Below are 15,309 nucleotides of genomic sequence, written 5' to 3' on the forward strand. Positions count from 1 at the left end.
TGAAAGTTTCCAACATGAAATTATTGCGCGGCCGTCAGTTACCCTTACTTCCTGTTGATATATTTTTGTTTTCTCTTCGCAAAATCTTTTTTAATTTGTAAATGAACATAACATGTTTTCCATCTGCTTGCAATGCTTTTTATAGTACATTGACATAACTGAAAGCATTTTCAATAAATATGGCAAACTCGTTTTTTAGGCGGATGTGTATTTCTTCCCATTTGAGTGAAGCAAACGTGCCGGTGCGCTCACAGGCCGTGACGTCAGCGAAAGAGGCGACAGTCTGTCGACGAGGTTGACCTGAGGCGGAGCGGCGAAAAGGGTGGCGCAGCTTTGTAAATGCGGTGCGGCAATGCTGTGCTTTTCTTTTTTTGTTCTTCCCTTTCCCCCACCCTCTCAAACTCCCCCACCCTCCACCGTTCGATCTTCCCTTTGGCGTTGCTTGAAAACCCCGTTCCAAGCGTTCTTTTCTTTTGATGCAGAAACACACTGGCTTCCTGTTGGGGGTTGCATTGCACTGGTACGTTAAATCATGTTTATGAGCTCATTCGGGGAAAGTGTGCGATTGCATAGTATTCTCTCTCTCGCTCTCTCTCTCACCATGACTTCGTTTAGTTAGTCGAAGGCCGCCATCACTGCATGTACATCGGCTGTTGACACCGTGGGACGCGACACACACACACACACACACACACCGTCACAGGCTGACCGTGACACACCGCGGATTGCACACACACACACACACACACACACCGTGACACACACACACACCAACACATCTCAAGCTGCCCCACGCAATGGCCCGGGGCAAAACGACTCATGCTTTGGGGCAAACAGTGAGACCTGTCACGGTGGACCAGCCTCAGAAAACTTCTCGGCATAAAGTGGCAAGAGAAGATCCCTGACACAGAGGTGCTCACTCGTGCAAACTTGCCCAGCATCTACACCATCTTGATGCAGGGCCACTGCTGCGCTGGGCAGGCCACTGATGTAGTTCGCATGCCAGGGTGGCTCCCCAAGAAACTGCTGTACGGCGAACTCCAACATGGCAAGCGCTCCCATGGAGGCCAAAAGAAGCGCTTCAAAGACGCGGCTCCTCTGAAGGCCTTCAACATCAGCCACGACACATGGGAGCTGAATGCAATGGACAGACCAAAGTGGCGTTCAGCTGTCCACAATGGCGCCAAATCCTGTGAGGCCAACAGAATCGCTGCAGCAGAGCAACGCAGACAGGCCAGGAAAAGCAGGGCTTTTCTCAGTCGACTGAGCACTTTCGAAACACCGTGGCAACAGACTTCCTCAGGACGAACCCTTGCTCATATCGGTTCAGCAACGTGCAGCTTCAGTTGGGGATTCATCTGATGCCAGTACAACATTCACACTGGCACACCGGCGCACGCACACGCGCGCGCGCATGCACACACACACTTGACACACACACACACACTATGCACACGGCTGCTTCAGTGCCACACACTGATGCACACGGCACGCGCGCGCGCGCACACACACACACACACCGCAACAAACAAATACCCCCCGTACCCCTCTTGCCTCCACCCCCCAAACACACACACACGCAAACACATATACACTCATTTGATAGCTAATCGTCAGTTTTTCACTGTCAGAGAAAATTCACTTGTAACATGGAGTAAACCATGTCCCCCGCCCTGGAAGGTATGCTACTTTGGGAGCCGCCGGCTGCTATGATCTAAAACATGGCCCATTCGGATCACACTGACTGGATCTGCTTTCTTGACCGATGTCCCTTCGGACACACACACACACACACACACACACACCTACCTGCACACCGTTGGCCTCGTTACACACGAGCAAGCACGTACGTACGCACATCACCGTGACAGTCTACACAGAATTAATGCTGATATTGTTTGTCTTTATCTCTATATGAAGCGTTTAAATATTGTGCTGATATGCTATTTTGAAAAGGATATGCAGTGACTGAAGATGTCTGTACACACTTCTTATAAAGGTCAGGACAAAGGCCCTTTGCTGAATAAGCCACTGACTCGCACACGTCGTCAGTATTCGTTTAAGCCGTATTTTCTTTGTCTGCATTTTGTCTGTGCGTGCGTCTGTCTGTCTGCCTCTTTCTCTCTCTCTCTCTCTCTTTGGGGTGGGGTGGGGTGTGGTAGGTATGGGTGGTGGTGTTGCCCGTTTTGGTGTTCAGCATGCCTTTAAGTTACTGGTATTAATCATTGCTTTTTTTTTTCCACACCTGTACCGGTTAAAATTAACGTGTGTGCTTGCCTGAAATATGATTGAATGACACAGAAAACGACTCGGAATAATATGCATCCAATGGCAGCCGTCAATCGGTTTTACCCAGGTAAGCAGTCTGTTGTGCAAATAACCCCGTGTTTGTAAAGACCGGCGCTTAGAGCTTGGTCTCCCATCATTGCCGCAGAAATGTCAGTCAAGTTTTAAAAAAAACTTTAAAATGACACGAGGACGGACACACACACACACACACACACACACACACATTGCATTATTTGTCTGGAATTGGATACACAGTGGTCAGAAACGGATGTTCAGCTGACAAACAATTCACGTGCAAATGAATAACACGACATCAAACAAAATGACTTGCAGAAATCTTTATTCGTTGACTTTTTGTCCTTGGCAAAAAAGAAAGAAATACACACCAGAAAAGTCATAACTACAGGCCGAATAGATATTTCTTGAAGATTGTTTCGATCCGCCTACTATCTTTTTTGTATTTATTTATTTATTTATTTATTTTTACTTCTTCTCCTGACTGTGTAATTTTGCCCTCGATCTTTACTGCAAGTTGTCGTCGTCAGTACTGGGTATGTATTCAGCTTCAGTCCATGTGGGAACTGGCGAGCTTAGGAACATCCCGTGTAGTCCGATTTGATGGCACAGACCCCGTACTGCTTCAGGGTATACGTTGTGACGTGCTCCTCACCTGTGAAGAGGTAAGTCAGTGATAATATATAATTAATGCCCAAATGGGACACATTCAGATACACACATGCACACGCACACACATACACCCGTTCGCGCGCGCACACTCACACACGCGCGCGCACACGTACGTACGCACGCACGAACACACACACACACACACACGCACACACAGAGACTGATATACACATCGGCCTACACATACATACATACATAGATACAATGCGCGCTCACACACACACACACACACACACACACACACACACACACTTCATGATTAAAGTGCTGTTCTCGATACAATCAATCACAGTATTCTGTTAGAGCGTCTGAAGCTTCGTTTTGGTGTTCAGGATACAGCACTTCATTTCTTCGAGTCATATCTGACTGAAATAAGCAGGTTGTCTCCGTCCTGGCATATAAGTCTGATCTATCTCCTCTTTTGTACGGAGTGCCCCTGGGCTCGGTTCTGGGGCCGATTTTGTTCATTCTGTACACCCAACCTTTGTCCGAGGTGATTTCCAATCACAACATTCAGCATCATATGTTTGCTGATGACACTGAATTATGTACAACTCTGATGATCGATCTCAGTCTGACATTTTGTTTTCTACCATGCGATCCTGTATTAATGATGTGAAGGCATGGACCCTCGTAAACAAGTTACAGTTGAATGAGGATAAAATGAAGTCATTCTTATTGACTCTTCCAACCCGTCAGAACTTCCGTCATCTCTGTCTCTTGAAGGACAGAGAAATACCCCCTTTCCTGGCACAGCTCGTAATCGTGGCATTGTCGTTGACAGTAAGCTTTCAATGAAAAGTCAGGTTTCAAAAATGTGCCAAGCTGCCAACCTTGAAATCCGAAGAATTGCTTCTATCAGGCCATTTTTGACTGTTGACGCAACAAAGACCCTGGTTACATCCCTTGTTCTCCCACGGTTAGATTACTGCATTTCTCTGTTAGCAGGTCTCCCCCAGAAGTACGTTGAAAAAATTCAAAAAGTGATGAATTGTGCTGCCCGCCTTGTCCACAATGCACGCAAACGAGACCACATCTCTCCCATCCTTGCAGAACTGCACTGGCTGCCTGTTTCTTTCAGAATTCAGTACCAAATTGCCACTATTTGTAATAATGTTATCTCTATCTCTGGTCCTCCTTATCTCCAGGAACTCCTGCAGGTCTCGGTCTTTGCGTTCCTCCTGTGACACTCGCATTTTTCGCACACCAAACAGGCGAAAGAACTCCATGGGGAATGTGCCTTCTCTTTCATTGGACCTGTCATCTGGAACAAACTCCCTTATTCTGCACGACACGCTCAGTCTTTGTCCTCATTCAAACCAGCTCTCAAAACTCACCCTTTCCACAGTTGTTATTAGTTTTCCCGCTCTGTGTGTCTGTCTGCGATTGTTGGTGGTTGGAGAGAGGAATGGGGCTGTATCGGTATGAATGCCTTGTGTGTGTGTTTGTGTGTGTGTGTGTGTGTGTGTGTGTGTGTGTTTGTGACCTGTTTATTTTGTGATGCGTATAGGCAAATGAATGTTATGAAGTGCATCTGCATCAATGTATATATGTGCAATTGTATTTGTAAACGCTCTGGGCTCTATGGAGATAGGGCGTCCTAATATTCATCTTTATTGATATTATTACACACACACACACAACAGAGAGAGAGACCCACTGGGGTTGTATGCGTTGTAAACTCGGACTTTGGGAGCCTGGACGTACGCCACTTTTCCTTCCACCATCTCCATCTTCAGTGTAGAACACCTTGTGTCTATGTTCTGAAAACCAAGAACAAATCAGCCAATACGAGTCTCTGAACAGGAAGTTATGTAATTCAACTTTCATTCCATGACGTGTCTTTTCTGTCAGCGTGCATGTCCGTTTCTAGAGAAGTTTGACAGAGGAATACGAGTGTCAGTCTCTTTCAGCATCAGTCAAGCACAGTTTCATAATTATTGGCACACTTCACGCAAAGATAAGGACCGCTTCCTAAAAGCAGGCATGTTTTCAAAACATGTTTTTAAAATCAAACACGCAAGATGTTCTCTACTGTTGACCTCTCGCTGAATACACCAACGTCTGTTTCAGGCCCATTGTATGCTACACAGCTTGAAAAACAAGTTTGAAAAAAAATGTTGCAGCCAAAAATGCACAGTTTCCCAGAGGTTTATAAGCTACAGCTGCGGTTCGTGATCGTAAAAAAGACGTGCATATGCAAGAAAAGCACCTCTACTTGTGAGTAGAGCTCATTGCATTGGCTGTATACACCTCCGTTCATGGAGAAAAAATCAACATCGTTGATTTTACCATGCCTCCAAAAAGAAAACTGTGGATACCAGTTCCCAAGTGGTCCTTAATGTTTTGTGAACTCTGTAGATAACAGCCACTGATGTTTCGATCAGATTTTGGATCATGAAACGGCTACAGTCAAGAGAAGCTTAACTTGATAACATGTTAGACAGTAACAAAAGGAGAAAACTATATAACGAAAATTTTAAAAAAAAATAATATCGTCAAAATAAGAATAAAAGAAGAAGTAGAAGCAAGAGAAGAAGAATGAGAAGAAGTATCCAAGCAGCAGTGCAGAGTCTCCTGTAGTGTGTGGCCTCCTGACGACCTAACATCGATAGTTCCCTGTGAACTGCCGACGCTTGGACTGTGACAGACGAACCCGGGTGTGTCTGTGTATGGGGGACTTGGAATGATAAGAAGAAGAAGAAGCAAGACAAGGAGGAGGAGAAAGAGAAGAAGAAGAAGAAGAGGAACAACAAGAAGAAGAAACAGGAAGAACCCTGCACTCACGTGTCTGTGGTACATAACGACTTTCCCGCCGTCCAGCTCCGCTTTGGTTTGGTACGCGTACGTGGAGGCAGTCTTGTTGAGCTGGTACCCAGTGGGCACGTCCACCTCCGTGACGATCAACGGGTAGTACAGGGTGTCGGTAGTCTTCCGGGTGACACACACCGTCAGCTTGAAGGAGGTGGCTGTGGTGTTAGAGAGGCTCAACTTGGCGCGCACGCCCCCTTTCGGCGGAAACACTTTCTCCACGTTGTAGTCCACCACCACCTGAGGATCGGCCGGCCACAGTAAGTTCAGTTCATTTCAGTTATTGAAATTAATCCTAAGGAAGCGTCATGACTGCGTTCGGGCAAATCCATGTACGCGTTGTGTCACATCTGCTCAGCAGGTCATAGTGCCTCGCCAGCAGCGTAACCCAACCCGTTTCCGGGGGTTGAATAGATAAATGAATAAATAAATAAACAGATAACTAAATGAATAATGATAATACCAAAAAAGTGAGTGCATTAAATTATAGTGCAAGGAATGATAAGTAGATGGCAAAATATCGAAATGAAAACATAAAAGAAAATGGACAGCCACACATGAATGAGTTACTTTCGCAATGCCACCCCTTCTCCCCATCCTCCTTCTCTGTCTCTCTGTGTCTGTATCTCTCTCTCTCTTTCTGCCCCCCCCTCTCTCTCCCTCTGTCTTTCTCCCCCCCCCCTCTCTATCTGTCTGTCTGTCTCTCTCTTTCTCCCCCCTCTCTCTCTCCATCTGTCTCTGTCTGTATATATATCTCTTTCCTCCCCCTCTCTCCTTCTGTTTCTCTCTGCCTGTCTGTATATATCTCTCTCTGTTTCTCCCCCACCCCTCTCTCTCTCCCTCCCTCTGTCTCTCTCTGCCTGTCTGCCTGTATCTCTCTAACTTTTTCTCCCTCCCCCCCTCTCTCTCCATCTCTCTCGGTCTGTCTGTCTGTCTGCTTCTTTTGCTTTGGTCTCTCTTTAGAGCGAGCGCTCGATGAAAAAAAATGAAAAAAGCATGTTCCTTACTTATATGTTACCCTTGTTAGTGAAGAATCTGTCTTGTTTTGTCTGTCATTCTGTCATTCTGTCTGTCTGTCTGTCTGTCTCTTCTCCCAACACACACACACACACACACACACACACACACACACACACACACACACACACACACACACACACACAGGCATCGCTCGCTCGCTGGCTCGTTCTCTTCGTCCCAGTGATGTAAAGCTGTGATTCGCAGCTGTACGTGATGATGTTTGAACAACTCACCTGTGCAAATGCGAACACCCGTTTTCCTGAAGCCACGGCAGACGTGGCATCAACGGTGATCTTGCCTGGTTTTTTGTTCGTCTGTTCAGAGCAGATGAATGTAAATAATCATGCAAAATACGTAAGTCCAAAACGTAGGTGGGTAAGTAGTCAGGTAGACAAGCAGGCGGGGAGGTGGTTGATTATTTAACCCATTGACTGCTGCTGATAAGTACACAAACTACAGAAGGCCTGTCATCTCACAGAGAAAACAGTTAGCAAGCAGGTCAGGATATCAATTACCTTTTTTTTCTTTTCCTTTTTTTCCTTCTTCTTTATTTGTCCTCTTAGAATTGCATTACATTTTGTTTTCAGCACAGTCAATGACATTACTGACATGTACACACAAAGTGGAAAATATGCTGTTAAATCTGATGCCACGCTGATCCCATTTCACCAGAGTTCAGCAGTCTAGGGGTTAAATAAGTCAGTTCAGAGAGGGGGACAGAGAGATACACAGAAAGAGAGACACAGACAGACAGAAAAGTAAGACAAACAGAGATGTCTTGCAGACTGACTGTTGATTGGCTTACTGGTGGATGTTTCTTCTCTCTCTCTTTCTCTCTGTGCGCGTGTGTGCACTGAGGCGTGCATGTATTCGAGCCGTGTGGTTGTGGTTGTTTATCACGGACTTATAAACAGAATTCTACAAGTCCGTGGTATTTACAGATGGGACCTGTGTGTACGTGCCCTTGTACTGCAGATAGAATGGGCATTGTTTGATGTCTGTGTCCGTTTTTATACATGCATTTCTAAAATCTTTTTTGCGCTATCAAAGCATTGCAGCAGCAGCAGCAGTAGTAATTATTATCATTATTATTAACATTACAAAAGAAAAGGGTCGCTTTACCGCCCAGAAGAATCTAGGTCGTTGTGGCAGCAGAGCGTTGTCTTTGGTGACGGCCACTTCGACTTCCTTCTTGAAGGTCCCGGTGGGCTTCTGTAGGGTGACCTTGACATTGATGTCGGGAAACTTGGCGCCCAGAGCCAGGTTCGTCATGGCCGACAGAGCTTGCACTCCCAGCGCCGTGTCCTGGGTCAGTCACAGATTGGGCGATATAAATTATAATTTTTCATAGATAGATGGGATTTCAGTGTGTGTGTGTGTGTGTGTGTGCGTGCGTGCGTGTGTATGTGTGCCCAGTGTGTGTGTGTGTGTGTGTGTGTGACAGAGACACAGAGAGAGAGAGACGGTGTGCTTGCGAGTGTGTCTGTGTCTGTGTGTGTCTGTGTCCGTGTCTGTGTGTGAGTGTGTGTGTCCTGAATCACAGACTGGGCGAGATAAAAGTATTATTATATAGATGGTATATCAGTGTGTGTGTGTGTGTGTGTGTGCGTGCGTGTGTGTGTATGCGTGCGCGCGCTCTCGCTTATATGTCTGTGCATGTATGCATGTGCTCTCTGTGCGTGCGTGCGCGTGTGAGCCGCGTGTCCAACACGCCAGCTGGTTGAATACCTTGGTGGAGACGAAGCCCCCGTTGGCCCCCCTCTGTCTGTTGAGCCACCTGAAGACGGGCATAGCATCTACGGCCTGTCCTTTGTTCACCAGAGCCAACAGGGCGAAGGACGTCATCTCGATGTTCTCGGACTTGGTGTGGCCCGACCAGTACTTGGCATCGCCTGCAGGTAGGATCCAGCAATGAGAATCAGAATGACGTGTGCCGCAACAGCCGAGCGGTTACTGTAAAGCGTTGGACTTTCAATCTGAATACGGTCCTGGGTTCGATTCCGTGTGTTGGCGTAAGGTGGGTTCAGGGCGGACCCCCCCCCCCCCACCTCCCGCCAGAGCGTTAGCGGCCACAGCGGCATGCAAGCCAGCAAACACACAAACAAGCAAGCAACCACTCAGGAATGTGCTTATGTATGTATGAATACATGCGAGTATATGTGTGTATCTATGTGTTACTGCTTGCATGATTATGTATGTATGTATGTATGTGTGCCGTGTACATTCATGTTTTCTCTGTGAATGTGTGCCATGGCCGAATGGTTAGAGCGCCGCGTATTCTAGCATGAGTTTCCTGAGTTCGATCCCCGGTTCAGCGCCGGCACCTGGTGGGTGAAGGGTGGAGATCTTTTCCGATCTCACAGGTCAACATGTGCAGACATGCTGGTGCCTGAGCCCCCTTCGTGTGTATACGCATGCAAAAGATCAATTACGCACGTTAAAGATCCTGTAATCCATGTCTGTGTGCGGAGGGTTATGGAGACACGATAATACCCAACATGAATCAACCATGACAGTCATCGGCAACTGAAGTTGAGGTTGGTTATGTAACAGAAGAAAAAACGCTGAGGTACGCGTGTGTAGGCAAAGAAGAAAAGGTAAAGAGAGCGGAAAAGCAAAGCAAAGTGAAGGAAGGCCGCTGTTGCCGAAGCGCTAACGGTACCGTCAGTGACAGCGGTGTTGTTCATCTGGCTGATGGCTTTGCCGGCTTTGGCGCTGCCGGACAGGGCAAGGGCGTAGGCCACGATGCAGGACGTGTAGGCGTCAGAGTTACCTCCATTGTCCACTTTACCTTCCAGGAATTCAACGGCTCTGGGCAGAGCGAACCTCACCTGCAACAGCAGTTACGTCTGTGTGTGTGGTTGTGGTGTGTGTGTATGTTAGAAGTATTAGTAGTCGTAGTAGTGGTAATAGTCTTCAATTCAACGTCATTCCACTTTTAGTGATATTAGACGTGTGTGTGTGTGTGTGTGTGTGTGTGTGTGTGTGTGTGTGTGTGTGTGTGTGATATAGCACAAGACATTTCCACCCTTCTCGGTCATATTTTCAGATAACCATCAATAACGACAGTGGAGGACGTCAAAGCGGGTTGGTTAAACCACACTTTCAAATGGCTGTGATCGCTGTTTTTGTGCGAAATACTTACGAACACAGGATTGACAACGACTTTGCTGCAGTTACCATCACTGAAGGTTCACTGCCGGAGAAAACTGTGGCGATACACTTACCCTGTCCACGGCCACAGGGAAAAGACCACGTTTCAAGTTGTTTTCAGCCTCCGCAAGAGCGATGGCCACAAAGGCTGTCAGTCTCGTGTCGCTAGCAGCAGACCTTCCCTGGAACCAGATCCGAAGAACACGCTGACACACTATATGTAAAACACATTCGTCGGGTCAAACACGGGCATGCATGGCATACGCGCATGCACACACTCTGTGACTTCTACAGACTAAAGTGTTTTCATTTATTTATATTGCAAGCGTGATAACAGACCGAGTCACACCACGACCATACACATCATCCATGCTTTGCACTGTCTGAACAGATTGATCTTCATATCTTCATGTTTATTTTAGTTATGAAAAAGATGACAGCCAAATCTAAGTAACGTAAAGTCTAAGCTTCATCCACTGGAACAAGCGCCCAAAAAAGAGATAATGTTGATTTTTTTCCTTCTTTTTCTTTTAACGGTATGTGACGACGGTTGGAAATTTCTCAAAGGCAGACTACTGAGAATCAGTTGTCAATACAGAGCTGAAAGGTTGGTAACTTATCTCAGAATTCATATACATTGTCCTTGTGGTCATTCTGCTCACAACGAGCGACATGCTAAGCAATACGTAATCATACAATATTCATTCAGAATGATAAAATAAAATGAATAGATAAATACAAAGTCGTGCGATAATTTTGAAAACTCCATAAATGTGTTTGTTTTATTTTGCATCCGGATAGTTAGAAAAGCACACAGTCTTGCCCAGGCAATACCCAAGGGTAATATCCACAAGAGTTATGAAGCGATCGACTTCACCGGAGATAACTGTCGATAGGTTTTATAGTTCAACAGAGTTGAAACTGGAAGAACAGTGCTGGGTCATGATCTGATCAGAACCATTGCCAAATGTCTGACACAAACACATCAAGATAAAAAAACACACGAACTGTCTGTACTCACCTGGAGCAGCGAATGAAGCTCTCCTCCGGACTCCGTGAAGCTACCGTCAGCCCTCTGTTGCTGGGTGGTGAAGCCCACGGCCCTTCGGATGATGTCAGGCTCTATGTTGATGTAGTCTCCTCCCAACGCTGTCGCCATTGAGAAGGTCTTGACGACGTGAGCAGTCACCCTGAAGTTCGTATCAAAAGTAGGGAGGTGATGGGTGGAGGGGAGAGTAGGGGGGGGGGAGGGGATAGTCACTACTTTTTTTTCTGTCTTAGTATTTCATGAAAAACAAAACAAAAAAGACCACAAAAAACAGGATATTTATTTGGCGTGCTTGTAGGTTTGTGTTGTGTGTTCATAAATCTGTCTGTACATGTATCTATGTGTGTATAGATATATATGTGTATGAGAGAGAGAGAGTGTGTGTGTGTGTGCATGTGTGTGTGTCACGGTGTGTGTGTGTGTGTGTGTGTGCAGTGTGTGCAAGTGTGAGTATGCACAAGTTTTTTATATTGATATGCACTTGTATGTATCCTAATTTCCACTGTATCTGTGTTTGTGTATGATTTTCGATTTATGTTCGTACCTTGTTATGTACTATCCCGCCCCCCCCCTATCCCCCCCCCCCCCCCAATATTCCTTGTGACCGCGGTACACTTGGTAATAAAGACATATTTTATTCTAATCTATATTAGACAATATATTAAACAATCTATGTGATCAGGCGTGCGTGTGTGTGTGTGTGCGTGTGTGTGTGTGTATGTGTGTGTGAAAGATTTACATCGCACAGAAGAACACAGACAAAGCACAAACACGCACCCAGTAATGACCACTCTAATACATCATGTTTACATACCAGACACTACTAGCCGTGTCATGATTGCCAAAGGCACTGAAGGAACCATCGTAACGCTGGTAGATCAACTGCTGGTGGTAGCCTGCAGCACATACAGTTCGTTTCAGCTTCAAGGAAACGTCAAAGCGTGAGAACTGAGCTATAAACCTTACACATCTGCTGGAAAACAACATCAACAACAAACAACACACACACACACAAAAAAAAAAAAAAAAACAACAAACAAACCCAAGACGGAGGCAGGTTCTTCCCGGTCACATATGTCATTCCTATTAACATAACCATGCAAATTACTGTTTGGGAAGAAAGAACACACACACACACACACACACACACACACACACACACACTGAACTAATCGCTAGTTCTATGGTCCTTAAGTATATTACTGATCTTCCAGTGTATTTCTTGCATGTCCTTAAGCGTTGACGACAGCTTCTCTCGAAGAGCTTTCTGCATGCTTTTTTCTCGATTTCACCTTTCACCCCTCTGAATCAGGGTAACGCATGTGAGTGGATGACTGGTGAGAAAGCGCTTTGATTTGTCCGTGCACGTCATCAGTCCAGCGCTATATCATTACATGGAACAGGTAGAATGGTTTAGAACGCTCATCTGCCTAATCATATACAGTGTCCGTGAGGGTCTAGACTCTGGGTTCGAATCCCGGTCTCGCCCTTTCTCCCACCTTTGACTGAGAAATTAAACTGAGCGTCTATCCATTCGGATGAGACGGTACACCGAGGTCCCGTGCACGTGCTGCACGCTCTTGCCGCATTGGAAAAGAACCCATGGCAACAAAACTGTTGCCCTCTGGCGAAATTCTGTGGAAGAAATCCGCAGGACAGGTACACAAATAGCTGATGTGGTGTAGCTGATACGGATTTGTCCGGACGCAGTGACGTCTCCTCGAGAAAATGAAACTGAAACTGAAACTGTCCGGAACCCACATGCTTGCATGACGTCCCTGGCCTTCTTTTGCAGGTCGGCGCTCAGTCGTTTGGTCTTCTTCAGGTAGTTGATGAGGTGGGTGCTGGCGGCCATGTTGATCAAGTTCTGCTCTCCGCTGCCGACGGGCATCCTCAGCAGGTCCCCGATGTTGTCCGCCACCAGCCCCAGGGGGTCCCCTGGCAACACGTGGGAGAGACAACACGTCTGACGTCACTTCCTTTTGTTCCCCCCTCCCCACCCCCAGCACCGCACTCCCTTCCCTCCACACCCCTTACCTGTCCCACGCCACTTCTACCCCAAGCACCGCGTTCTTCCTCCCAACGCTCATTCCCTGTCTACCCCCTCCACCCCCCACCTCCACGCCACTCCCCAGTAAAGGTTATTGATACTCCCCTCTCCTCTCCCCTCACGAAACCCTTTCCCCTGTCTTTCAATACAACTCCACTGTGAAGGCTGTTGATAACCCGCCTCCATTCATACACCCCTTTTCCGTCTTTCCATACCATGCCCCATTAAAGGTTGTTACTACTCCCCCATCCATCCCCACAACCCTACAATGTCTGTCCATATCCCTCTCTGGTAAAGGTTATTAACACTGCCTCACGCCCCTTTTCTGTCTTTCAATATGACTCCCCAGTAAAGGTTATTGATACTCCCCCTCCCTCCCCACACATCTACCCTGTTTTTTCATATTACTTCCCTGGTAAAGGTTATTAATACTCCCCCTGTCATCCCCACACCCCTTCCCTGTCTTTCAATATGACTCCCCAGTAAAGGTTATTAATACTGTCCCCTCCCTCCCCACAGCCCTCCCCTGTCTGTCAATATGACTCCCCCATAAAGGTTATTAATACTCTCCCCTCCCTCCCCAAACCCCTACCCTGTCTGTCAATATGACTCCCCAGTAAAGGTTATTAATACTCTCCCCTCTCTCCCCACAACCCTACCCTGTCTGTCAATATGACTCCCCAGTAAAGGTTATTAATACTCTCCCCTCTCTCCCCACACCCCTAACCTGTCTGTCAATATGACTCCCAAGTAAAGGTTATTAATACTCTCCCCTCTCTCCCCACAACCCTACCCTGTCTGTCAATATGACTCCCCCATAAAGGTTATTAATACTCTCCCCTCTCTCCCCAAACCCCTACCCTGTCTGTCAATATGACTCCCCCATAAAGGTTATTAATACTCTCCCCTCCCTCCCCACACCCCTACCCTGTCTGTCAATATGACTCCCCAGTAAAGGTTATTAATACTCTCCCCTCTCTCCCCACAACCCTACCCTGTCTGTCAATATGACTCCCCCATAAAGGTTATTAATACTCTTCCCTCTCTCCCCACAACCCTACCCTGTATGTCAATATGACTCCCCCATAAAGGTTATTAATACTCTCCCCTCTCTCCCCACAACCCTACCCTGTCTGTCAATATGACTCCCCAGTAAAGATTATGAATACTCTCCCCTCCCCCCCCACACCCCTTCCCTGTCTGTCAATATGACTCCCCAGTAAAGATTATGAATACTCCCCCTTTTGTCCACGCACCCCTCCCCTGCCAATATAGCGTACATGAGGGCTTTGGTTCGAATCCCGCTCTCGCCCTTTCTCCCAACATTGACAGGAAAACCGAACCGAACGTTTACTTATAAGGGTGAGACGAAAAACATACGTCCTGTGTGCAGCACGCACTTGGCGCACTGAAAAAGACCCCATGGCAACAAAAGTGTTGTCTTCTTACAAAATAATGTAGAAAAAATCCACAGGATAGGTTCACAAATATATATGTATGCACTCAAGGCCTGAATAGCGCATTGGATTAAGCTGCTGTCAGGCATCTGCCTAGCAGATGTGGTGTAGCGTGAATGGATTTATCTGAACGCAGTGATGCCTCTTTGAGAAGCCGAAACTGAAACTATCATCATCATCATCAAAAGAACACAACTTATTACAATCGAAAAAGAGCGGAGTGGCAGCTTAGTCTTACCGCTCACTGCGATGGACATCCTGTAGGAGTTGTCCACTCTATTGCCGAGAAGACTCACATCCATGGACTGGGAGAATGACTTCTTCGACGTGACTTCAATCAGCTGTGAGTAGGTCTGGGTGCGTGGTATTCCTTCAGGCTGCCACAGCAACACATCGCCAGTCAGTCAGACAGACAGACAGACAGACTGACTAAAAGACGGACAGACAAAAGCGACAAACCGCTTGGACAGACAAATAATCAGACAAATAAATCAGTTGGACGACAACAGATGGACAGACAGATAAACAGACAGATCAATCGGGCAGACAGACAGAAACAAAAACAGACGACAAGTGAAGAAAAAAGTGGGGCAGAACAAAAGCAACTTAACTAATGCAATGACATCAGCTGCCATGTTTAGTGTCACAGACAGCAGCCTGAAACAAAATAAATAAAGGGCCTTGGATCCTCACCACAGCTGACTCTGTGGAAACACTGGAACTACATCGTGTTTCTTGACTGGGCTGGAAAGAGGGAAGGATGTACTGCCAAGTTTGATCGTGTCAATTGTGAT

General features: G+C 46.6%; 1 protein-coding gene across 1 annotated transcript in view; it reads right to left on the reverse strand.

Annotated features, from left to right (window-relative positions):
• Nucleotides 1–2,612: 2,612 nt before the first annotated feature.
• Nucleotides 2,613–15,309, reverse strand: part of LOC143284036 (CD109 antigen-like) — a 50,932-nt gene continuing 38,235 nt past the window's right edge. The window contains exons 24-35 of the mRNA XM_076590632.1: nt 14,754–14,892; nt 12,770–12,946; nt 11,823–11,904; nt 10,982–11,150; nt 10,035–10,142; nt 9,470–9,638; nt 8,536–8,699; nt 7,930–8,112; nt 7,041–7,121; nt 5,764–6,027; nt 4,637–4,739; nt 2,613–2,959 (exon numbers count right to left, since the gene is read on the reverse strand). Coding sequence (XP_076446747.1) covers nt 2,880–2,959; nt 4,637–4,739; nt 5,764–6,027; nt 7,041–7,121; nt 7,930–8,112; nt 8,536–8,699; nt 9,470–9,638; nt 10,035–10,142; nt 10,982–11,150; nt 11,823–11,904; nt 12,770–12,946; nt 14,754–14,892 — 1,719 coding nt within the window. The 3' untranslated portion in view covers nt 2,613–2,879. The remainder of the gene's footprint in view (nt 2,960–4,636; nt 4,740–5,763; nt 6,028–7,040; nt 7,122–7,929; nt 8,113–8,535; nt 8,700–9,469; nt 9,639–10,034; nt 10,143–10,981; nt 11,151–11,822; nt 11,905–12,769; nt 12,947–14,753; nt 14,893–15,309) is intronic.

The sequence above is a fragment of the Babylonia areolata genome, chromosome 7 (genome assembly GCF_041734735.1).
Source record: "Babylonia areolata isolate BAREFJ2019XMU chromosome 7, ASM4173473v1, whole genome shotgun sequence".
Taxonomy (NCBI): Eukaryota; Metazoa; Mollusca; class Gastropoda; order Neogastropoda; family Buccinidae; genus Babylonia; species Babylonia areolata.